General features: G+C 43.8%; 1 protein-coding gene across 2 annotated transcripts; it reads left to right on the forward strand.

Moving 5' to 3' along the window:
• The first annotated feature begins 3,649 nt into the window (after positions 1–3,649).
• On the forward strand, positions 3,650–25,521 carry LOC311498231 (rho guanine nucleotide exchange factor TIAM1-like). Of its 2 annotated transcripts, XM_084558740.1 has the most exons (26): positions 3,650–3,738; positions 3,859–4,777; positions 5,626–6,085; positions 6,468–6,640; positions 6,802–7,026; positions 8,663–8,848; positions 10,087–10,233; positions 10,347–10,421; positions 10,707–10,877; positions 11,035–11,139; positions 11,609–11,690; positions 11,908–11,994; positions 12,722–12,934; positions 13,354–13,454; positions 18,529–18,714; positions 19,687–19,755; positions 20,110–20,235; positions 20,328–20,436; positions 21,016–21,195; positions 21,298–21,416; positions 21,506–21,614; positions 22,534–22,592; positions 22,734–22,839; positions 22,957–23,044; positions 23,171–23,343; positions 23,747–25,521. In XM_084558740.1, the coding sequence occupies exons 2-26, from the start codon at positions 3,869–3,871 to the stop codon at positions 24,298–24,300; spliced, it is 4,812 nt and encodes a 1,603-aa protein (XP_084414866.1). In that variant the 5' UTR covers positions 3,650–3,738; positions 3,859–3,868; the 3' UTR covers positions 24,301–25,521. The 2 variants fall into 2 exon arrangements, with proteins under 2 accessions (XP_084414866.1, XP_084414865.1); XM_084558739.1 differs by having other exon boundaries at positions 21,016–21,416.

The following is a 25,521-nucleotide window of genomic DNA, read 5'->3' on the forward strand; positions in this document are numbered from 1 at the left end:
TATCATCAGATTTGCTTTGTGTCTTATAGAGTTTTACATGGAGTTCACGAGTATTGGAATATGTCACCAGGCGTTTCACACTGTCAGTAATATCTAGCTTGTTATGATAAACCTTAAGTCAGATTTTGGCTGCGGGGCAAGAGTCTTCATCGTTTCCTCAAGTGATTGAAGCAACTTGACGTTTTGTCCATGAGGATCTAGATGAGAGGAATGGCAGGTGGGGGTTAAGACGGTTTTCCCTTGTTCGTGTTCCAGCAGGCCCAAGAATGTGTGAAGTATAAGTTGGGCTTTTAAAGGTTCTTTAATAACAAAAAGACCTTAAATCTACTTGTCACATATTTCAGGGATGACTAAATCCCATGTCACAGTGCAGCGAGTTGCAGTATGACTCCAAAACAGTTTCAGATATCATCAACGCTGTTGTAAAATAGCGGGTTTCTGGAATAAATCAGAACGTCTGACATTTATGTTCCAATACAGTCATGCAGATATTGGAGATATGTCCAGACGGAGATTACCATAAATCTAGGCTTGGTCGACTGGGAAAGAACATAATTCTTGTGCAACTAACCCTAACATAAAGAGAACTGAAGAAATATTACTTGTGTCCAGTGGTAAATAATAATTTTATTGCTGGTGGAAGCAGAATTTTGAGATATAATAAGAATTATACTTCACGGAATTAAACCGATGGCGGCAAAAAAGGAGATGCCTGTGCCTTTAACTTGGAGGTTTGCCAACGAGCTGCTCATTTAAGAAGCCGGTTGATGCTTTTCATGCACCGTACTTACAACGTCTCAACCTGATGCTAGCTGTGGGGAAATCCTGCGCCTTCTTTGAAGCTGTTGTGTTGCTAATCTTGAGTCGCTTTAAAGCTATCCTTTCTGATCTGTGTGTTTGACTGGAATCTCCCGTGGTTACGTGTTTCATTTAGGGCTTGTAATGGATGAAACTTTGGAGTCCTGCCGTTCTGTGCTCTTGCGTCTGCTGAAAAAAAAACAAAAAAACAAAAGAGGTGACCCACTTATTTGGGTCCTCTATCACACTGACAAATTTGATGATTCCCATTTTTTTTATTGGTGTGTAAAGAACAAAAAAAAAAGGGGCATTTACTTTGCAGTGTGTATGAGCAGAAGCCGCTAGGGGTGCGGTGGGATTCAGTGCTCCAGAATGTCATTTCTTAGCCCGACATTTCTTCCTCATGTATTAATAAAGACCTGGCGATGGATTCTGTGCACCGGCAGCAATGCAGCTTCAGAGAACACAGTGTTGGGGAAATGAGGACATTTTAAACTTGTATTCAGATATTCTGGTAACTCAAATGCATTCATTAATTCATTCTTCTGTAACCGCTTGTTCCTGTTAAGGGTCGCGGGGTCTGCTGGAGCCTGTCCCAGCTGTCTTCGGGCGAGAGGCGGGGTACACCCTGGAGAGGTCTCCAGTCTATCGCAGGGCTAGCACAGAGAGACAGACAACCATTCACACTCACATTCACACCTACGGCCAATTTAGAATCACCAATGAACCTAACCAGCATGTCTTTGGACGGTGGGAGGAAGCTGGAGCACCCAGAGAGAACCCATGCAGACACAGGGAGAACACGCAAACTCCACACAGAAAGGCCCGGTCGGCCCATGGATTCGAACCAGGGACCTTCTCGCTGTGAGGCACCAACTCAAATGCAATCAAACCCAATATTCCTGTGTTTTAAATTTTGAAACAAACATGCTAAATTATTTGAGCATTACTCAAGAGCTTCTCCGGGATAGCTTGTTAATAATCTGTGGTCTTTTATCTTAAAAGCTTTTGGTGGAATTCCACATTCACTTATCTCGTTGAAAAAGGCGAAAGTAGCTCGCTGTTTCATCACAGTTCCTAATGGGATCTGGTGAACTGATCAGTGCTGTTAAGATTTAAAATCTATGTCCTGCATAAATGTGCTGACTTGTTAGTGGCTGAGTGGACTTGTCTATACGCCGCCACCACCACCACCGCTTTGGTGAAAGTGAGTTTGACAGTTGAATAATTTTGGACACCATTTTGCTTCCCACTCCTCAGATCAGTTTTTACAGACTTTTTTTAAATATGCACAGCCACAGTTTTAGGTTGTTTTATTACGCTCCTGCAGTGTTGAGGTTAAAATCCAAGGTCAATCGCTTCAACGGTACTCATCGATGTGGCCTCCAAACTGAGGAAACCTTCTCTTCTGCTGCTTAAGCTCCACATCATTACTTGAAACTTTAATTAGACCGTCCCTATAAATGGCAGAAATGTCATCCATGCATACTGGTTGTTACCACACTGGACATTTTGTTTCTCTCCAGGGATGACCTCTGCAGAGTCATTAAATTTTAACCATGCATGTATGAAAAATGAAGGGTATCATGGGGGAAAGGTACAAACAAGCCAAGAAGTAGCCCGTGGTGTAATGCCAATCCTTGCATTTTTTAGCATGTTTGTGTTCCTCTGTGCATTTCTCTTCCTGTAATGAGTGCAGTCGTGTTCCCCCCCTCCGTTCCTTTCCTTTGCTGTTCCTTTCGTTACCAGATGGGATTGAATTAAACTGGCAACAGACTGTATGAAATACAAATGGACTTTGCCGACATCAGACATTGTGCACTGCAGCACCAGTGAAGGGTGATGAGTGGACAGAATGAAGAGGGGGAAACGGAGCAACATGGTAGAAAAACAGGGTCAGCTCCCATTTACGTAACGTCCCTCTTCACAGCAAGCCTGAGTGCATGCAGCAGCAAAGGGCTGGGCTCCCACTCATCTGCGTCAGCTATACACACATGAAACACCGCACTCTCCAAAGAATGCCTCCTAAATGGAGGGGGAGCACACATTAGAAGGAACAACAGCCACAACGTAGTTTGGAAATCTTTTGTACCATCTGTTGATGGTCCCAGGCATGGGACGGGACCTTTTTAGATCAGGCTGCCCAGCCTGAAGGCAGGTAGACGGAGTACAAATGTGCATTATGGTGAAAAAAAGTCTGTGCTTTTCGTTCGCTCTCTGTCCTGTCTAATGCAGGAGTTAGTGGCTTGGAGCGGACAACAACACTACACACATAGTTCACTTCGGCTCTGAATAACTCATGTTCATTCAGGCTGCCTTAGTGCTCATACAGTCATTACATACCCTTCACTTCACAAAACCCATGTGCATGTTTAAAGGGGCTGAGTGGATCAGCAGTCAGTCATACGGCATTGTTTATATAGCTGGCTTGACCAAAGTTCCCCCTTTTTTTTTTTTTTTTAAGACAGTAAGTGATGAGGAAGCAGCACAATAAGCCAGTTACATTTGCCTTCTTTCAACTCCTAGACTGCTTTTTGTAACTAGTACAAGTCACTTTCCTGTTCTAAAGGGACTAGTTTATACAAGGACACGTAATTAAATGATTATTGGTGCAATTACAGACTAATTTTTGGTAATTGAAGACAAAAGCACATGATGTCTGCCATCATACACTCTTGGACCAGTGACCATGTAGTGATTTCCCTAATATATGATTAGTTTTGTCCCGTGTTTACATGTCGGTCTTTGAGATTTAATGGAACACAAGCCATATTTAATTCTTAACGGCATGATTTAAAGCACACATGGAAAATATCTGCAGTGATTTCACGCATATATATATTTTTCTTTTGCAGAGCTTCGTGGATTGTACCGGTGCCTGAAGGACGAAGCTGTTTGAAGATTCAGTGACAAAATGCCAGAAAAATTACAACACTGCAGGTATGCCCATTGTTTAGATGATGATCCTGTCTGGTGCATGTCTGTTATAAATAACACTAATTTACCTGTATTTCGTGTTCGTCTGAAGTTGATTTAAGCCGTTTGTCGTCTTCTGTTCAGCCTCTGAATCATGGGAAATGTCGAGAGCCAGAACGGGGACGATGCCCTCTATGGAAATGGGCGTGGTTATCTGTCACGTAAGCACATGTCTCGGTCTCTGCGCATCTCCAACAAGCAATCCAGACGCTGTCGCCATGCTTCATCCGGGAAAATAGAGCACAGAAACTCTGAGACGAGCACACGCTCAAGCAGCACCCCGAGCATCCCGCAGTCCCTGGCTGACAATGGACTGGAACCCTTCAATGAGACAAACATCCTCCCGGACTTTGGAAGTCCCATCTGGGTAGACCGTGTGGCCATGAATCTAAGGCCTGTGTCCTTTCACAATGACCTGGCCAATCCTTCAGTGCACATGAATACAGTGCACATCACCTTACCTGGACCCACGGCAGAGGAGGTGCAGGATGAAGACATGTACACAGGCGAGGTGAAGTACCTCCAGAAAACTCGAGACTGCTCCAAGGAAACGGTCAGTTTCAAGAAAAGGTCTAAATCTGCAGATATGTGGCGAGATGACAGCCTGGAGTTCTCCCTGTCTGATGTGAGTCAGGATCACTTGACCAGCACAGAGGAAATCATAGACATGGCGAACGAGAGAGACTTCACTGACTGCGAAGGCCACCTGCAGCCCAGCCCCACGGACTCTGCTGACAGGGCGAACTCCCTGGATGAGCTGTACAGCCAGACAAGTCCCGCCCGCAGGCAACCCCACGGCCGCTATTCCAAGTGGCATGACACCAACAGGGCTCTGAGGGAGGGCGAGGACGATAAGATGCTCTCTCCGTCGGAGGAGGACGGGAACACCTATGGGGCATACACCCTTCCCTGCCGGCGTTCCCACTGCCTCTCTGAAGGCCTGAGCAGCCACAAAGCCACCATGTGTGCCAGCATGCAGGGCAGGAGGGCTCAGACTATACAGGTAAGATCCGGAGCACTTTGCCCATGAATATGTGTGCACGAACTGCGTATTCAAATCTATTATTCACTTCGGTTAGTGAAACGTCAAAATCCTGAACTGTTTAAGCTGTGTCATGTTTTGTGCTCTTTGGGCAGAGTATGAGAAGCTGTGCAGAATCTTAATGTAGCCTAGTGGATTCACCAGGAAGACAACTCCCTTCATTCATTTTCCCCCCATTGTGTCTGAGCGTTTCCTCTGCTGCATTCACCTCACGGATAATAAGCTGTTGAAACGGACAAAGTGTAAAAAGAGAGCTTGTGTCAGGGGAGCGACGTGTCGTTTCCTGATGAAACTGTTGTTTTTCTTGGGGAGAGGCTCGGAGGGAGGCGAGCGCAGCTTAAAGTCACTCCCTGGTAGAAATGCCTCAGCCTTTTGTTATGATAATGAGGGGAGGCCTGTGGCAGAGTGTAACAGTAAAACGTGTATGGTGGCCCTGTCACTACGGGGCACCACCGACCCTGGTGAATGGAGCTCTGGAGCGCATGATTGAGTCATGTGACCAGATGGAGATACCAAGCTCAGTGTAACCCCCTTCATCTCCCAGGAGCATTTGGCCATGTGGGTAGGAGAGGGCAGACCTTGCGGTGCCACAGGGAGGGGAGGCTGTACTCGCATAGCTGCAGACTTTTTGCTCTTAGTAATTCATTTTTAGCAGAAAGTCACAATTATGCAACACATAAGCTCTTGTTAGGCCTCTACAGATAACAGGCCCTGTCCTGTAGCAACAGAGATCAGTCAGTCAGTGCTGTGATGACGAAAACGCGGCTGCCATGCTGTCTCACCTGTCTTGTGCTCCCGCCACAACGCAGGATGTCACGGCCGGGGAGGGCAGCGAGTATGAAGACAGCGGCATCGACGGGGTGACGGCGGAGGCAGAGCACCAGTCCCGGCGCTACAAGACCATGTCGGCCTCCTTCTCCGTGTACTCCGTGCACGGAAGGAACATGTTCGCCGGGAGCGACAGCGGCAGCAGCAGCGGCGGCGGCGGCGCCAGCGAGGGCGTGCAGGGCGTGTACGAGAACTTTCGCCAGGAGCTGGAGATGAGCTCCTGCCAGACGGAGAGTCTGGAGGAGGCGGGGTCCGCCCTGAGCGACGAGCAGAGCACCATGAGCTCCGCCTACCAGTCGGACCTCCTGCTCAGCGTGGTCCAGGGGATGGTGCGCAAAGCTGGTAAACTGGCCGTCAAGAACTTCCTCGTGCACAAGAAGAACAAGAAAGTGGAATCGGCTACGAGGCGCAAGTGGAAGAGTTACTGGGTTTCCCTGAAAGGTGTGTTGTGCCCTCAGTCTGGCCATAACATTTGCACATTTACTGTTCATTCAATTCATTAATAAGGCTGTTGACTGGCATACAATGGCTCGTGCAGAAATAATTAAATCAAAGCTACTTCAACCAATCCCTAATTCAAATATGATACAAGCATCAGCAAATTTTATGTCACCTGACTGGTGATGAAATCCATAATGATGCTCTTTCCACTGTTAAGTCAGCTATGCTGCACTTCATAATGTTGGCCACTGGAGAGCAGAATTAAATTGCTTGAACAGATTTGGCTTTAAAAAAAAAATATATATATATACAAGTGTTATTCCTTCCTGGGATTTGATGCCAGGACGTCTGTGTGCTATAACATTTTGTTTTGTTTTCCCAGGTTGCACTCTGTTCTTCTATGAGACAGATGGCCGCTCAGGGATTGATAACAACAGTATTCCCAAGCATGCCATCTGGGTAGAGAACAGTATCGTCCAGGCTGTACCAGAGCATCCAAAAAAGGACTTTGTGTTCTGTCTCAGCAATTCGCTGGGAGATGCCTTTCTCTTCCAGGTACGAGAATGCTCTATTTAAATAAGTGAAAGTTCTCTCGGGAACGAACATTGCCTCAAGTAACTGGCATCAAATCAGCAGAAGAAAATAAAGATCTTTTTGAGTGTCATGGAGCTAATGTGCTGTTTAACCTCTGACCTCTTGCTGTCCGTCTCATGAAGACCTGCAGCCAGACGGAGCTGGAGAACTGGATCACGGCCATCCACTCGGCGTGTGCCACGGCCGTCGCCCGCCTGCATCACAGAGAGGACACGGTTCGGCTGCTTCGTGCCGAGATCAAGAAGCTGGAGCAGAAGATTGACATGGACGAGAAGATGAAGAAGATGGGGGACATGCAGCTGTCTGCCGTCACCGACACCAAGAAGAGGAAGACGATCCTAGATCAAGTAGGTTTCATACTCCTTTCTTGCTTACTCACAGAGCTTCCACATGACAGGCGGTTGTGTAGGATTTTCAAGTCTTCCTTGACTTGGTGGAAAAAATCTTCTAATACGTTTCAAATTTACAGACCAAGAACGGCTTTTGTCAAGATTAAAAGAAAATAAACACAGCAGCTTCCTCAAATGTGGGGAAAACGGGGGCACATTTAAGAATCAAACTGCTCTAATGCTCGTGATGGCTTTCCACTAATACTGGTTCACGGACATAAACCCTATTCGCATGGGACTAGTTTTACCCAGGGGCCGCTTGTAATTTGTAATAATTGCTGAGGTCGTCTGTGATCTTAATCCCGCGTGAATCAGCCATGTCCGTAATTTGTAAAGTAAAAATCACACCTACCCTATTTCTCCTAACACAAAGGTCCTGTGATAATACTAATCCAGTGCGAATTGGCAGCTATGTGTGTTTTTACCTTTTCAAGACTTTTGTTTGGTTCACGGCTTTTTGCTGCCTCTTGTCAATTAAAAATTATGGAGGATCTGCTGTAAAAGTTTGGACAGATGTTAGCATGTAAAGTCAAGACGTCGCTGACCCATTCACCCACTTATATGGATGAAATCATTTAATCAAGCATTAACGTGTTCATCTGCAAAGGCGCGGATGTTTTAAATACTGTCAGGTCGTTTGCAATTTTTTTCCCGGGATCAATAGTCTCATCATGTTTCATTTTTTAAAAATATATTTTTTATTACCAATTAGAAATTGCAAAGTAACTAAAGCTGTCAAAGAGCGTAAATGTCCTCAGACATGCCGTGCTAATCCCGTGCAAATAGGGCTGTACTGACAGTAACTGTTATTTTGAAAGTGCTTTCAAGTGATGTGTTGTTTGCTTAATTATATCGCGTGAGTGGTTAGTATTTCCATATCAGTATCACCAGGCTGTTTTCTTGTAATACAAGAAACAGGAGAAACGGGGAGCTGTGTGAGGGATTAAGTAACAGATTTTAAAGGTATCATCCGCTAGAGGCTGCTGATGCCACAAACTTAGTAACCACCAGAGTGCTTTTTTGTTTTTTTAACATGGTATGTTGTTGGCACTGGTCAATAGCCTGCCATTCACTTAATTAATTGCAAAGCCCATACTGTCTTTAATAGGTCTGCTTAAAGAGAGGGGGAGATCAAATGGCCTTTGTTTAGTGGGTTAGGTAGTGCCTGGTTGGAGCTGCTCTGTTTGGCAGTGTCAGGTTTCAAATTGTGCAGAGCTGAATGCATATAGCACCGCTCCTTAGAAAGCTGAAACGCTCCCATCCTCTATCTGCCAGTGGAATGCGCAGCATTGTTTATTTCTCGTCTTTCGGCTGCTTGGCAGTAACACCGAGCCCTTCACCATGGCACTGGCCACCTCTTCCAAGCACCAGTGCAGGACCGTGACTGGGAGGGGACAGCCCAGTGAATAATCACAATGTCCTGCTCTACTGCCCCAGTGAACATCAAACCATTAGGCATAGAGAGCGCAGGTTGGCAACAGCTTCTGTGGAAGAGAGGAGATAGCCCCGTCTTGGTCTGAAGTTGACAAACAAGAAGAGCCTTGATGAGGAACAATTAACTGGATGTGCTGATGTGTCCCCTCTCACCCTGCAGATTTTCCTTTGGGAGCAGAACCTGGAGCAGTTTCACATGGATCTATTTCGTTTCCGGTGCTACCTGGCCAGCCTGCAAGGAGGAGAGCTGCCCAACCCCAAACGCCTCCTTGCATTCGCCTCTCGCCCCACCAAGCTGGCAATGGGCCGACTGGGTATATTCTCAGTCTCCTCCTTCCATGCACTGGTAAATATTGTCTCTTTGCATCATAATGTTAATAAAATGCCTATATTTAATTTTGTGATGTTTTATTTTTGTTTTAACATTTTAAGATTAAATGCATTTACATTTTTGTGATTTGAAACTGGTTATTGGAGGGACCAAACTCAAATATACTTTTACACTATTAACTGTAACTGTTGCAGGGATCAGCTCTATAAAATTGAAGGTGCTGCTCCTATATTTATACTATCAAAGTCCTTTGTTTGTAAGTGGAGCAACAGAATGTATCTCCCTTAAAATGTGCTTTGGCATCACTGAGTACACCTGGTGATTCTCCTTGCCAGGCAATTGATTCCAGAATCTAAAATACTTGTCAAACCATGGTTTTCCAACAACGACCGCTATTTTGGAGTCTGGCTCTTACACGGGGCACCTGTTTGGGAGGTTTTAGCTCAGTTTTGACTTCCCACGGCTGCACAGAGGTTACGCGCTGCACTTCTAAAAAGCCGCGGTAGTAGAGGAAAACATTGATTGGATTTTTTAGAGATGTGTTCGCAGATCAGCGAGGTACCCTTACCCTCACAACAACCAACGCGGGTCTGCGTAGCCGGTGGGCGTTTGAGCTGTGCGAAACCGCTAAGAGCTCTCCTACACTTTGACTCCTCCGCGTTCGCGAATAGCTGCATCAGCACTACGTCCAAAAAAAGCACCATGAAATGAGACCAAAGGCAGAACGGGCGCTTATACTTGAGCGTCGAACCTGCTTGCTACTAGTGCGGCTATAATGCTGAATTCAGCATGTTTTAAAGTACCGTTGACTCGTTCTTCTTCACAGATGAGTAGCTTAGAAATGTTGGTTTTAACTCGTGTTTGGAGAAATAGCAGCATGATTTTAATGCTTATGTGTGACATGGACATAACTTCTCAATGTCCACTATTTATTATACTAATAAAATAATAATATCATCAACATACAGCAGAATTAGCCTGGGGATCAGCCACAGAGATATATAATCTTACAGAAAACCTACGTATATTTCTAATGTTTGTACATTTTGCACAACTTAAAGTTCCCTCCCTTTAAGGATGCAGTTTTTTGTTTTGGGATTTTATTTCTTTCTTTCTCTCGTTGTGTACTAATTCATCAATGGCTGCCACCCACGGTTTTAAAATGTATTGTGACGTGAGGTCAGACAGATTGTTGTTGTCCTCGTCTCATTTAATTTGTCTCGTCCCTGACCGAGCACGATATGTTTTCACAGGTGGCGGCCCGCACAGAGACCGGAGTGAGACGCCGAACGCAGGCCATGTCTCGCTCCTGCAGCAAGCGAAAGAGCAGGTTCTCTTCCCTCTGGGGTCTGGACACTACCTCAAAGAAAAAGACAAAAGCCCACCCGACTGTCAGCCAGGCATGTGAAATATCTTCCATTGTCATGTTACTTGTTTGTGAGCATTACGTTTCTTTTTCCCCCTTTCCTCCACCGTTCTGCTCAAGACGTGCCTACTGTTTTTCCCCCTACAGGTCTTCGCTGATGGTGAAGAATCTGTGAAAAAGCCTCTAGATGGCATTTATGTCGACACTGCAAAGGAAAACACGGTAAGGAGGAATCATTCAGTCTCTGTTTGCATATACTGTATTTGTCAGTAATGAGTAGGTCAAACACGAGTGGTAATTTACTCATCTAAATCTGCAGTCAACAGAAATATTAACCCTTGATTTATTCCGAGTAAGTGGTAGAACAGAAGCCCAGAGGTTACAACTATGAGTCAGGCACGTTAGAGATTTTAATTTGTTGTTCATTTCTTTTCAGCAAATATATGATTTTGGTCAAATGAAGGTCTGCGGTTAAATGTTTTTTGTTTTTTTTGTCTCTGTTCAAAGAAAAGCGAGGAGGGCACCGTGAAAAGCCTTCCACGGCCGAGCACAGACAGCGACATCTGGGTCCCCGACCACCTAACCCCCTCCTGGGTGTGTCTGCCAAACGACCAGCCTGTTCTAACCATCATCCAGCCAGGGGAGTCTGCACTGTGCGTTCTTGAAACCATCTGCAAGGTAACAGGTCCCAGGCTCGCTTGACCCGATGTTCATTCTTCACATTATAAAGACGTGTATTTAAAGATGCACCCTGAGGACTTTTGGGACTAAAGTTATCGTCTGACGGATGTCTCATTATTTTGACATGTCCTGTCTTTTTGCTCTCGTTCCACAGGCCCATCATATCGATCCCACCAAACACTACTTGCGACTCAAATTCCTTATTGAAAACCAAGTGCAATTCTACATTCCCAAACCGGAGGAAGATATATGTGACTTGGTATGCAGCTGCCTGCTCGAACACTTATTCCTCCTCCACCACCCACACTTTTCAAGACCACAAAGGTCAAAAAACTGATTTATAGAAATGCCATGAAATGCATGAGGAATACCACTATGCAATATACTGCAGGAAGAAGAGAATGTTTATGGTGTGAATTAGGCTTTGTATTTTTTTATCCTTCTGATTTTGCACGCTTTTTTTTAAACTGCCTCGGAGGACAGCTAAAATATAAAAACAGATTGAGAGGCTTAATAAGCAATATCTCTAGCGACTTTTGTATTTACATTGTGTAATCATGACAGAGCATAGACTATCCATCACAAAGACTCTGCTAGAACGGCTTTGTCTGAGAATACAGAAAGCTACCGCCCCCTTTCCACGCTGTCAATAACCCACCCACCACACTGAGACTAAAGTCGGCTGTCGTGTGATTACTTATATAATAACTTCTTTCCGTTCTTTACAGCTTTACAAAGAAATTGAGCTCTGCTCCAAAATGACAAAAGTAATCCAGTTTGACAGAGATGAATCCTGCATGATTGGTTACGGTAAGACCAATTTCTGTTGTTAGTCAAGTGTCACAGACTTCATAATTGGTGCCATTGTTTTTAGAGCAATAACTGATTTTCTTTGCCCTACAAACAACCTGGTGTTTTTTTTTTCCCCCATCCCCATTTGTACTGCGCAAATCCTTCTAATGTATTTTATATAAGTCACCCTTCTCTCGTCCCCCCTCCTTCTCATCTTTTTCTCTTCCCTCCTCAGGCTTTTCCATTTCGGTGGTGGAGGAGGACGGAGTACAGCAGCTCTACATCACTGATGTGAAAGCAGGGGGATTAGCCTTCGCTAAAGGTTCATAATGCTTCATTTCTTTCAAGAGAACTTCTATAACACTGTTTTTGTGTTTCTGTGAAGACGAGATGAAGTTAGAGGAAAGAAATAAAAACAATAAGCGCTGCTGATTTTCAGTGCGGATGTTCTCAGATCAGAGTATTTTTTTCTCCCATCAAGGTCAATAGACATTTTTTTTTCTCCTCTGTTTTGCTTTAAAAACGCATTAGCACATGTTTATTCAACAGGTAAGGAAGGTTTAAGAGGATGCAGCAGTTCTTAAGGACGTTGATTACTATAATCATAAGGCTGCCTTTCACTGGCCTTTAGGAAAGATGACACTGAATGTGACCATAGCTGCCTTTACAGTGGAGCCCCTGCTTGCTGAGTGATCAAAATACCATGCTAGGGTTTGTCACAGTGTGGGTAGAGCAGCAAACAGTAAGATGTGCAACTGTGTCTGCAGCTGACACTTGTGTAAAGCACAGAGAAAGGGCTCATGCTTGCAAGTCTGAAATAACTGATCTGGAACTAATAGTCTCCAGAGTTGTATTTTGACTTTTAATTTGGTGGTATCATCTTAATGTCCCAATCAGGAATGTAATGGTCGGTCTATAAAAACGCTGAAAATGAAATGAATCGTTTTTACCGTCTCATATTAGGAGAAATAACAAATGTTTATCTAGTGGATTGAGGAAGTACGGAGGTAGTAAACTGAATCAAACTTGAGCGTGTTCCCACTTTGCAGGTCTGAATGCAGGGGATGAAATACTGCAGCTGAACGGAAAAGACTCTCACAGTCTGAACTTCTCGGACATGAAGGCGGCGTTCTCTCAAGCCTCGCTGGCTCTGACGGTCAACACACTGCCTTCTGTCGACCGCCGCCAGCTCTGCTTCCTGCCGCCGCGGCGCTCGGACGCAGAGGAAGATCTTTACACTGACATCTTCTCCCAGAGTCAAGGTATAAAAAAAAAAACAAAAAAAAAACTGCCTGTTCTGCAAATCCAGTACATCGTAATATTACCTTTCCGTCACTAATTTAAAATCTGGATGATTTAGAAGTTTAATTAGCGGAGGTTACGAGATGTTTAACTGATTAAAACCTAATAAAACACTCAGTTTCTCACAGTTCTGTCATGTTTACCAATCCACCCGACATGTAATCACTTTACGGCTTTACTTATTGAAGCATACTTAATGGATTAGTTAAATTTATGCAAACCAAATCTACAAGGTCTCGATTAGGAAGTTGTGTAGCTCGAAACAGTGTGTTGCAGCTCCCCTTTGTGGATAAGTTTGAAAAGATCTTTGTATAAAAAAAAAAAGACATTTATTTATATCTCGATTGAGGTCACACAAAAACGGTTTTGTTTGTTGCAGAGGAAATCCTCGACGATGGCGTTGGACTGTTTCTGGAGAGCTCAGGAGACAGCTTGGACGACGATTCGGAGACCTTCAGTGAATTTGACGAGTGCAGAAAAGTAAGAGCACAATTTTTATTATTATTACTGTTGTCATCGCAATTTTATGGGATCTGATTATCACAACAGACAACATCAGACAGCACCGCCCTGCATATAACGCCCTGGCTCCTATGCTTGCTTCCTGTCCTTGTCCTTTTACAGCATCCCTCTCAGCTCTGTGTTATTATGAAAAAAGCACTCGTGGACATTTTGCTTCGCCACAGTTTGAGTCACCATCTGGTACTGGCTGATTTTTATCTTGCTTATGAAAGCGGTGCAGTGTCTCTCTGCTTCCCAATAAAAATCTTTCTGGTTTTCCCTCTGTGACATTTAGTAGCTTGGGACTTAAACATTAATATACACCTTCATTGCTTAAAGAATAGTTTCCTGAGACCAGAGACGGGGCGAAGCACCCCCTTTGAATGGAACATCCAAGTGTCGACTGATGTGTCTTTGATCGAGCTTGTATTCTGATTGCTTGATCATGTGTGGTGGTTATTAGGATCAGATAATGATGAGAGGTGTGTTCGTTTTAACTCTAAATGAACATGGACACGAATTATAAAAGGAAACACAGAGGATGAAGTAAAGCAACATGAAAAAAATCAATCAATAACAAGATGGCTAAAAAAAAACAAAATCAGTGATGATTAAGGCAAGGCAAGGCAAGGCAAGTTTATTTGTATAGCACAATTCGTACACGAGGCAATTCAAAGTGCTTTACAGAAGGAAGCAGTCTTTAGTCTTCCTTCTCTAAGTGGCTTCAAAAAGACCACTGGGCTCCTGCTAATGGAATACTGAACGAATGCATGATATGTTCTTTTAGATTAGTGTATCTCTTTGGACAACGCTTGATTAATTCATTATTTCTCATTGCACTAACTTAAATTAAGGGCCCATTGGAAGTGCTCCAGAGATCAGTGTGAGATCCTCAGTCATCCCACTTGCCCTTCAGATTCCAGACGGGTCACATTACTACTTGTTTATCTGTTCTCTCTTTAATCTCTAACTCAATGGGCAGCGATTAATCAAATGTTGTAACAATTCTAGTTAATTGCTTGTGTAATTATTAATGACATGCGCCGGCTATATAATGGTAATGAGAGAAATAAGGTTATAGATGTAGGGTGTGATTAAAGGTGAAAAAGTTGTGAAGCATTGTATCACAGTGGCAGTTCAGTGCTTTGTCTTGATAAATAATTTCTTCTTTGTTGAATTTTAGTTGGTTTTGTGTACGACTGAAGGTTTTTGGTGAATCATTGTAGAAAGAGTAAAGACACGTGGTCAGGTGTACAGATTTGCTCCAGGTAATTGGTCACTAACCGATTTGCATTTTGTTTCTGCTCGACAAGAGACTTCCATTGTAGCAGAAGCTCCTGCAATCAGTGGAAACTTGAAGCAACACCGGCAATACATTGGTAGAATTTCTCATTTTTTTTTTAATTTTAGGCTTTGGCTAGCAACACTTCTACCTTGGTGGGAAACAGCTCGTTGTAACATAGTCTCCTTTCCTCAATTTCTGGTTCCCTTGGGCATATTTTGATGATGGTGTGTAGTTGTCAGGCTTTACTACCCACTACATTCACAGCAGGGTCTTTGATACTGACCATCTACAATGGAAACTTCATCACGGTAATGCAGCTGCGAGACATTTTGTGTTTGACTGATTAACAGTCACTATTTTGAGTGAAAGAAGACCCACTAGAAAAGTAAGCCATGGGATTCAGGCGTTAAATAAGTCCCAGAGTTTCCTCACAGATGGAGGACATCTAAATGTGTGATAGCATCACCAATACTGAGACATTTCTGGGCTTGTGGCCTAGTCACAGGAACCAATACCTCATTGATTTGTTTTACTTGTTGTTAAATACATTTTGGCATGCCTAAAAAAAAAAAATAATCTCCCACTCTGCATTTTCATCCTGCATTTTCCATCCTCCCGTAGTAGTTTGTTCTGTGTTCACCCTCCCTCTGTAGCCGGCTCCATTGCAGCTCTCCTCTCCCCGTTTCCTGGAATACTGCATTTATATTCTACTGCGGTGTCGCTTACACAGCCAATCCAGCTCCTACCGCAACCTTGAGGTGGAGACTCTTTTTACCCCCTGCTCATTTGCTTTCTCTCCGGTCTGGAGGATTATCAAGACTCATTTACAATGCTGCTAGAGTTGGCCAGATCTTCACCCTCGCGCCGTGTGGCTGAGTTTACCCAGCCTGTAGAGAGGAGAGAAGGGCAGGGAGAGAAAGCAGCAGAATAGCAGTGACAGAGCTGCAGCAGACTGTGAAGGCGCAAAGGAAGGAGAGTTGGAAGGCTGTAAGTGCTGGTGGGCGGAGAGGAGGAGGCTGAGCAGCTCCACTCGTCCTTTATCACAAGCACCACAGCACCTTCTCCTTTTTATTTTTTTTCTTTTACAAAAAGGGAAGACAAAAGGGCTGAGAAATGTGTTTGAGAGGCGCAGTGTAGACTTTCTTTCCAAAGCCAGGAGTCTCTTTCTCTCCGGCACTTAAACTGACGCCGACTGTCCACCTGCACTTGGCTATGTCCGTCCTGAAGTGGAGCAAAAACAGGAAGCGCTCCTCAGACTCCATCTATGACATGCTGCATCTGGTGAGATTCCTCCCGTGATTTCTTTTCTTTACGTGGATTGCTCTCGTTGCTGCTGCAGCGGTCGCGGTTGTCTTATCTATGTAAACGAGATAAAAGACCTTTGTTTCACGCCTCTTCTTGGCTGCTTCAGACAGACAACAGGAAGCTGTGAGTCACCGTCGTGTCGCAGAGTTGCCCCATAATCACTGGAGATGCCAAAATAAAACGCAGCATGTCGGAGCTCGGGTCTCTGCAGGTCTGACCCTGGACGACTTGGACTTTGCGTGACTTTGACACTCCACCGTGAGCGTTGTTGCGGTGATTGACTGTTGGGGAGTTTTCCCTCTTGGCACCTCGAGCTGTGATCTCAAGCTTATGTCAGTTTCAGAGGACAGGCATGCAATCTTCTCCCCACTCCATCAGCGGGTTCATGCTTTGAAAACGTATTTAATCTATATTTCATTGCAGAGGGAAGTGATCGTCTCTGGCATATCACAATTTTACACATGACAGCCGCGTCTCTGATTTACATAATGTTAATTTAATGTGATGCTGAAGGCTTTGATCCCCCCTTGTCTGTTCTTTCTCTCTACCATGTCATGACTGCCCATGCACCAGAAGCTGCTAAGGTGTTAATTAGCCTAGATGGTGAAGACTATGACTGGAGTGTGACTGTCTTACTGGGCTCAATTAATCTACGTGAGCTCAGGAAAGAATCGGGTTTCTTAGATTATTATTATTTGCAGTACACGCCAATCATGCCTATCTGTTTTTCTAACTTCATTGCATTTCTATGCATAAATTGCATGTATAGTATCCCATGACATCTACTAAAATTCTGCAGGGAAAGATGGGAAGTACTCATAGCAAAGAGGAAAACTTAAGCCGTGTGACATCTCGCATGTTCTTGTGGATGCTAAAGGAGCAGCTATCAACTGATCTCTCATCCGTATAATCAGCAGTAAACTAATAAACTAAAAAAAAGGGATGGTTTGGGTTGACCATACACATTTGTCCGGGTAACTTCACTTTCTAAAACTCTCGACATCCAATTGGCTTAGTTTGATTTTTGATCAGCAGAGACATCTTCAAATTTGACAAATCGCCGTATGTTCCGCCTACGGATTAAGCAGAAATCGCACCACCTGCTTTGGTGCAAAATGCTTTTGTGACATTAAATTTACAGACATTACAGCACTTCCTAGCTCATCTGTTGATCTGGGAGCTGCCTGATTATTTTGGGAACATTGTCAAGGGGGACAAATGGCTGTCGTGCCTCACATATGAATGCCAGTTTGATTAGATAACGAGGCTGATAACCACTGTCATTTGCGAGGCCGCATGAGAAGAGCTGTGGCTGCCATTTGGGTAACGAGACATTCTTGTTATATTTTGCACTAGGTTTAGTTTCTTCGTCGTGTTTTAGTGAATGATGGAAAAGAACATCAAAGCTGTGGCCATTTCTGTCATCTATTGGGGTGAATTTAGCGTTTCCAAAGAAATTAACTATGAAATTTTGTTTGTGCATTTCTTTTTATGCTTTCATATTAAAAAAAAAATAAAAGTTGTTTTGATGCCGTGTGCAGACTGACAGTGGCCCATATCATAATTAAGGAGGAGATCTTAAAATGATAGCGTTCCAACCTCTTGCAGCTGTGGGGAGGGTACAGGGGCCCAAAGGCGTGACTGAATAAGTTGTTTCTGTGTTGCTCATAAAAGTCCTTATATTGCAAACTTTGTTATTCACTCAGTGATGTCTATATCTGCAAGGGGTCACCGTTATTGTACTGTATGTGGCCATAACTGTTTGTTTTGTGTAAGTTTCTCGGTTGTGTCATGTACTTAAAAGATTTCTTACGGCACAAGATTTTGATGAATATGAATAGAGCTCTTTGTGCTTCCCGTCTGTATTGATCTAAAAAGCCAAAATGTCATTTCAGTTTTTTATCGCTGGTGAAGCCGCTTGCCTGTTGTGAGCAAAGTAACTGTATTAGTTGAGCTGTGTACGCGGTCTCTGAGTGGGGGTCTATTTTGGTCCAAAATGATAGTCCTAATGCACATCAGGGCCGGTCGCCATGGCAACCCATACTGTATGTGGACAGGCACCGTTGTGTGTATATTTTGATTCTGTGAAAGAGATGAATCATTACACCACCGATCCGTCGGTAGGAGGAAAACACCAGGGAAAAGAGGGATGTGAGTGAAAAAGAAGGAGGTGGGAAGTCATTGTTATGGCAGTCACTGAAAATAGACCAAATTAGTGCAAATGATTTTTTTTTTTTTTTTTTTTTAGAGCTCCCTCTCTGCCTCTTTCCAGGCTCACTCTGTGCACAGTCATGACTCTGTGCACATCAGGAAGGTAGCAAGTGGCATCCGCGTGATAACATTTGAGGTGCCGCTTGTGTTCCTGTTGATATTTGATTATTGCTTTTTATGACTTCAGGTTGGAGCCACAAGACTTCATCGGATTTAAACTTATCCTGCCTCGTGTCACTTTTTCTTTTGCAGAGTACGGAGCAGGTCGCCGCTTTCTGCCGCAGTCTCCATGATATGAATCCCTTGGAGTGCGTGTCCTCTTCGCCGAGCCCGGACTCACCCTTCCCGCCTCCCGCAACTCCCCGGCAGCTCTCCGACGCCGACAAGCTCCGCAAAGTCATCTGTGAACTCGTGGAGACTGAACGCACCTATGTCAAAGTCAGTATCATTCATCTTACTTGTTAGAAGCAGATGGTGTTTGTGAGTGCGTGTGTTCTCCCGTCTATCGATCAGTGTTTACGGCCCTTCTCGGGCTGCGTTAGCTCTACGCATTACCTATTCCACATGACCAATCCATATTTATATCGGCGTCCCGGGAGATATGAGGGGGACACAGCTGTGCCCTTGCCTGGATATTGCCTAATCTTTTTCTGCCTGGTATAAATACGACTCAGTGGAATAACTGGGTTAGAGATGGTATGTAATGGGATAATGTCGAGGCTATCTAAAATGTTATACCTCATTTCAGGGGGCACGGCTGTACTTGTAAGAGAAATCTTATTATGCAAGAATGATGGTGGGGTTTTGTGCAACCTTCAAAGGGAGTTTGATTTTTCGTGGGCGATTTGTTCTAATTACCCAGAGTTCACCAGACATGTGGGTGCATTTTATGTGTCTTTGTGTGCTGTAGTGGGATTTGCTGTTCAATTGCTAATGAAATAAGGCACAGGCAAAATGCTGAACTTTGACTAACTTTAACTATTGAAAGATAAATGCTGCAATGCTTAGTCATGCTGATTAGTATACTTGTTAACCCCACCTGGCCAAATATTGGAAGAACTGTTCTAACATTACTATTTACTAATGTATTTTTTTCATGCCAGTTTAGGCACAGACACTTCAGGATCTTTAAGCCAGTCATTTGTAATGTTTGTATGATTAAAGCAGCCACCATCATTTACTTAATTGGTAATTGCGCCTTCCTTTAAAATACATGCTGAAAGGCATCCATCATCTGGCTTTGATTGTGGATGTACTATTTTTTCCGCCGTCTGCTCTCGCACCTCGCCCCTGTGCATTTGCAACAAATGTGTAATCCTTACGTAAAAGAGTGTATTTTTCCATGTCTGTATTTCACACAATGACACGGGGGCAGGCCCGAATCAAACACGATTCGCTCTTATCTTGCAGGATCTTAATTGTCTCATTGGAAGATATTTAACCCCGCTGCAGAAGGAGACCTTCCTCACTCAGGATGAGGTATGTCAAACATTAGCCCGTGAGCCTTCGAGACGCAGTTTGTCTGTTAAATGCCAGCACTGTTGAAATGTTCCGAGAAAAGTGGGTTACATAATCACACGAAGAGTAGCTGTGTATGAGGGGTGGATGATGAGAGAGAGAGAGAGAGGGGAGGGGAGGTTTGCAAAGTGAAGAGATGTTTTACATGCACTTGCAATAATGAAATTCATTTGGTTGTATTATAATTTGGGAATTTTCATGTTTCAACTTGAGTAAGGCAAGTAACACGAGTAATACAGTATATTGATCCATTATAGAATGTATAGAAAGTGGTGAAGGTTTTGTTTGACATTGCTCAATCACCTTTTCCTCCAGCTGGACGTACTGTTTGGAAACTTGCCAGAAATGGTGGAGTTCCAAGTTGAGTTTCTCAAGACCCTTGAAGACGGGACCAGGCTGGTTCCAGATCTGGAGAAGTTGGAGAGAGTGGATCAGTTTAAGGTACAAGGTTCAAAAGATACAACCAGCAAAAAGCATGTGAAACACCTGTGAACACATTATAACTATGGGTTGTGCAACTCTTTTTTTCACAGAAAATCCTCTTCTCCCTGGGAGGCTCCTTCTTGTACTATGCAGACCGTTTTAAAATCTACAGCGCTTTCTGTGCCAGCCACACCAAAGTCCCTAAGGTCCTTGTAAAGGGTGAGTAAATGTCCGCCTGGGTCCGACATTCCTCCGAGGCTCAAAGGAGAGGATGTATTTATCCACCAGCCATCTGCCATAAACGGCACGGCTCCATAAATCTGCTCTGCGTAGTTGTCGGCCGCACTGTTTGACCATCTGACCCCTGCATACTTTCAAGCTGGAGGCTAAAGCTGTGCAACTTTGTGTGATGTATAATGAGCAGGGTTGAACAGTCTGTCCTCTGGCTAGTACACCCACTCCCCTTAAGACTTGAGTGGATGGCATTGTTTGCTGTATTTACATTCAGTGAGTCAACTGGTTATCTGCTATACACAGTTTGGTGAGGAGCTGTTTGTTTGTTTAAAGCAGTAAACAGATTTTTTTTCTGCCCACTGGTGATTCCCTGCTCTTAGATAAAATTACTCATCTAGAAAGACAATCCAGTCCTTTTGATGTGGCTCCAAGTCATTTCCATGGCAAGCTATGATTATTTGAAGAAACTACATAGTGCGTGCACACATATCAATTACACAAAGGACACATTTACAAAAAGCTGTGTGGATGAGTTGTATTAAGTGTTATTATTGGTCATTCCAGCCAAAACTGACCCTGACTTCAAGGCCTTCCTGGATGAGCGGAACCCCAAGCAACAGCACTCTTCAACCTTGGAATCGTACCTAATCAAACCCATACAGAGGGTGCTGAAGTATCCCCTCCTCCTGAAGGAGCTGTATTCACTCACGGACCCAGACAGCGAGGAGCACTACCACCTGGACGGTAAGATCTCTCGTCACGTGGCTCCGGCGGAGGGCAACATAGGCGGATCCGTGTACAGTCGACAACCATTCATCTCCACGTTGTTTTCTACTTCACTCGCAGTTGCCATGAAAGCCATGAACAAGGTCGCCAGTCACATCAATGAGATGCAGAAGATCCACGAGGAGTTTGGAGCGGTGTTTGATCAGCTCATCACCGAGCAGAGCAGTGAAAAGAAAGAGGTACGTTGCGAAAAAAAGGCAGCATTTTCTCTGTTCTCTCACCGAAAGAGTACACATGGAGTGACTGTTGAACTTTTGTCAATTAACAGGTTGCCGATCTGTCAATGGGTGACCTGCTACTGCACAACAGCGTGACTTGGATCAACCCACCCGCCTCCTTGGGAAAATGGAAGAAAGAACCCCAGTTGGCAACGTTTGGTATGTCAGGGATCATGACAATTATGCAATCAGTATGAGGGGGTGTGTGAAAAGAGGCCTTTCAACCTCTATGATCTGAATCAATTCGCTTCTGCTAAAACATTTTTAACATTTACGGAACAAAAAAAGTGAAATTAACTGTCGTAGCACGGCATCCGTCAGGTGTACTGCAGGACTAATCTTGCAGTTCATCTTCAAAAAAAAGGCAACCGTATGGGCTTATTTTGGATTTAATAACTTAGTAATTAGATGTGCGAGACAAAGGTATTACGTGAATCAGACTGACTAGTGGAGCTGAGCACTGAACGAAGAGACATTAACAAACAAGACCAGATGAGCAACACACAATCCAGCACTTTATAAAGCATGGAACATACAGTATGTTATTGTATATATCCTCATATATGACATACGACATTACGTTTTTGTCCATCCATGTGTACGTTGTTCTGAATGTACGTCCGTTCTTGTAAAAAGTACTATCCCAACAATTTCTTTGGCTAGTTGGAACTGGGTGGTCGGAGGTCATAGGATCTCTCAAAACACATTTTTTGCCCATAACTCAAGAATTCATACGCCCAGACATGACAAAATTTCACATAAATGTCTAATAAGTCAAGCGACGCGCTAATACTTTTTACAACCAAAAGGTCAGTGATAAAATTCCTTCAGAGTCTTTGCTAAATGAGTCTTGACAGTATTATGAGTCCAACGAGACGTGGATGTCCGCCCACTTGACAAGTTGCCAGATGCGTATAACCACAAGGTCGTCATTTTAGTTAATTTGATGCTGAACCAAATCGGGATGCCAAACCTTTCTTGGATTCGACCGCCAATTATTCACACAGTGTATTAAATTGACGAGCCATCTGAAGTCTTCAGTAATAACTGATGTTTTCTTTTCCTCCGATGATTTTAGTGTTCAAAACGGCAGTGGTCTTTGTGTGCAAGGAGGGCTCCAAACAGAAGAAGAAAATGGTAGGCTTTCACACAAGCAAAGAGCCTTCGGCAGTACTCTTTTGTTACAGCATTGTAAAAGCAACGTTAAGGGTAAAGCTCATTTGACAGGGATAGTTTTGTAGGAAAAATAACCGTAATTTCTTTGTTGACTGATTGAAGGGTGGCTCCCACCGAGCCTCAGTATCCTCAGAGGAAAAAGACCCCTTCCGGTTCCGTCACATGATTCCAACCGATGCTCTTCAAGTCAGATCTTTGGCTAATGCAGGTAATATTGAAACGCTGATGTTTTATTACTCTTTAATCCAGAAATTATGTATCAGATAATGTAACCACCTTGCTTTGTACAGGAGATAATATGTGGGTGTTGATCTGTCTCTCTCAGATGGTGAGTGCTCTGCTGTGTGTGAAATTGTCCACACAAAGTCAGAGTCAGAGGGCAGGCCAGAGAGGACGTTTCACCTGTGCTGTAGGTGAGGATCTCTTCTGTTGATTGGACCGAATTCTGCCACGGATTGGAGCTTGCGTGCCACTGATACAGTTCTGTCTGCTATCTAACTGAGTGACAAACCGATAACATGCCCTGCTATCTCCTCCAGCTCTCCAGAGAGCAGAAAAGATTTTCTGAAGACAGTCCATTCCATCCTGAGGGAAAAGCACCGCCGGCAGCTCCTGAAAACAGAGAGTTTACCCCTCAACCAGCAGTACGTGCCCTTTGGAGGAAAGAGACTCTGTGCCCTGAAGGGAGCCCGCCCCGCCATAAATAGAGCAGGTAAATGCCAGTCCGGTTGCATTCAGCCTGCAGCTCCAAGTGTCCCAATTCCTTCTTTACTGACACAGATAGAATCCTTTGGTTGAATCTGAGCTCATCATTTATGGTTCAATCAAATTGAAATAATAATAATGTAGGCATGGGGATACACTACATCCAAACTATGAAGAGAATATACTGCAAGTGCCGGGCAGTTACTGTGCTTGGTCACAATTTAGGAGGATATTCATTGAATCGTTTAAACTGATAATAACCAACAATATCGTAATAACAGACAAGATAAATTTAGTTATAACCTGTACCGCCCATGTTTGGTAAATCAGTTGGGATTATTATTCATCTAATAAAATATGAACAATTCACTTAATAATTTCTATCATTTATGATCTTCTGGTTTTTGCAGCATCTGCCCCAACCAGGACCCTAGGCAGAAGGAAGTTAGTGCGCAACCGTTTCACTATAGACACCGACATTGTTTTTGACGGAGAGCCGGAGCAGCAGGACCTCTCTTCACCACAGGATCCCGATGCAAAACGGCCACAACAAGAGCACGAGCCAGATCAACTACATCAGCCTGAGTTAGCAGGCGACACAGACCGCTGGGTGGAGGAACAGTTCGACCTGGAAGAATACGAAGACCAAGAAGAGATGAAGGAGACGGACATCCTCAGTGACGACGACGACGGCGACTTCTGCCAGACGCCAAGAGCTCCGTCCGCCGAGACTGACCTGGAGGCCCCCGTGATGGCTTTGTCTTTGGAGAGTGCAGAAACAGAAGACAGCAAAAGCTTCAAGTCCCCAACAGTCAGCGAGACGCCCGACGACGTGAAACTGTCTGATGCGGAGCAGCAGAGCGCCGCAGTCAACGACGGCGCAGACGATCAAAATCAATCGGAGAAGGATGAGATCTGGATACGAAGAGAGCAATCCAGCCCATCCCCAGACTGTGCCACGTAAACGAGAACGCACTGCGCATATCTTAGGCAACTTTACGTTGGCTCCATAAAGATAAGTTATCACGAACAATGCATGAGCATTGATGTATCATCGCACAGCTCGTAGAAGATGTATCCTCCTTTACCTTACTTATGCTGAATGCTTTTTGTACAGGCAAGATCATTAGTGGAGCAATACAAGAATCCAGAATAAGGGAGCTTCATCCCAAATCAAATGCTGTTACATAAAAGTCAAGTGTAAGCTTTGAGAGATGAACTAACGGTACAATCATGGAATCTAATCAGTCACGTTGATTGGAACGGTTTGCACATTTGGGCGGCGCTCTATAGTCCTGCCTGCTGTTGCCAAATTTGGGTATTGTGAGAACATTAATTTTTGTTTTGTCTGCGTGACCCAGATATATTATCATAGTAAAGGGCTGTATATTATTTGTCCTTGAAAAATAGAATAATGAATTGCAAAAGGACAGTCTCGTCTTGCATAGTTTACTGTACATTTTTCACATGAATATACACTGACATGTTTCGGGAACAGATTTCCTTATTAGGTGTAATGTATCATTTTGATCTCTTGTTTTACAGATATAGTTTTTAGCCTGGAAGATATTTTCTCTCGTTACACTTAACAGCAGAATTATGAAATAGCCCCATTGTCACAGAGGCGAGGGGGATTTTAATTTAATTTAACACAATCCTGTTTTACTTGAATCTGTATTTGCTGTTCCATGTGTCTTTGTTTACTGTGAAACCCTTTTGTTGAGTTTTACATTTTCGCTCCTCAGTATTGCCACATTCATTTATAACACTTCCCATGCACACTCCGTATTGTAGATAATTTACACATCAGCTTCTTAAGTGTTCAAAAAAAAGATTGTTCAAAGCAATGTTTTTATTTATTCTATGTAAAATTACTTTGTTAGCAACCACCAACACGAGTAAACATATTTTTCACTAAGAAAGTCCAAATTTGCTAAGGCAATCAAGGGGAAAGACTTCCAGTGCGCCTGAACATTTAGAGAAAGTCACAACTCATTGTGCTACTAAGACTGCATTTTTATTACTGTGTGTATATAGAAAATGTATTGATATCATAATAAATACAGTTGTTTCCTACTTATAATTCCAAACCCTCTCTGCGGTGAATCATTGGTTTGTGGGCTTTTATTCAAAAGACTAATTCACTACCTGCAGCTCTGCAAAACTATTTTATGATGTCGGGGAA

The sequence above is a fragment of the Chelon labrosus genome (genome assembly GCF_963514085.1).
Source record: "Chelon labrosus genome assembly, chromosome: 13".
In the NCBI taxonomy this organism is placed as follows: domain Eukaryota; kingdom Metazoa; phylum Chordata; class Actinopteri; order Mugiliformes; family Mugilidae; genus Chelon; species Chelon labrosus.

Coding starts and splice junctions, on each gene's coding strand:
- LOC311498231 (XM_084558739.1), top strand. CDS start 3,869: ATGGGAAATGTCGAGAGCCAGAACGGGGACGATGCCCTCTATGGAAAT. Junction 7,027..8,662: donor GGAAGACGATCCTAGATCAA/GTAGGTTTCATA, acceptor CTCACCCTGCAG/ATTTTCCTTTGGGAGCAGAA. Junction 20,437..21,015: donor CCCTAAGGTCCTTGTAAAGG/GTGAGTAAATGT, acceptor TGGTCATTCCAG/CCAAAACTGACCCTGACTTC.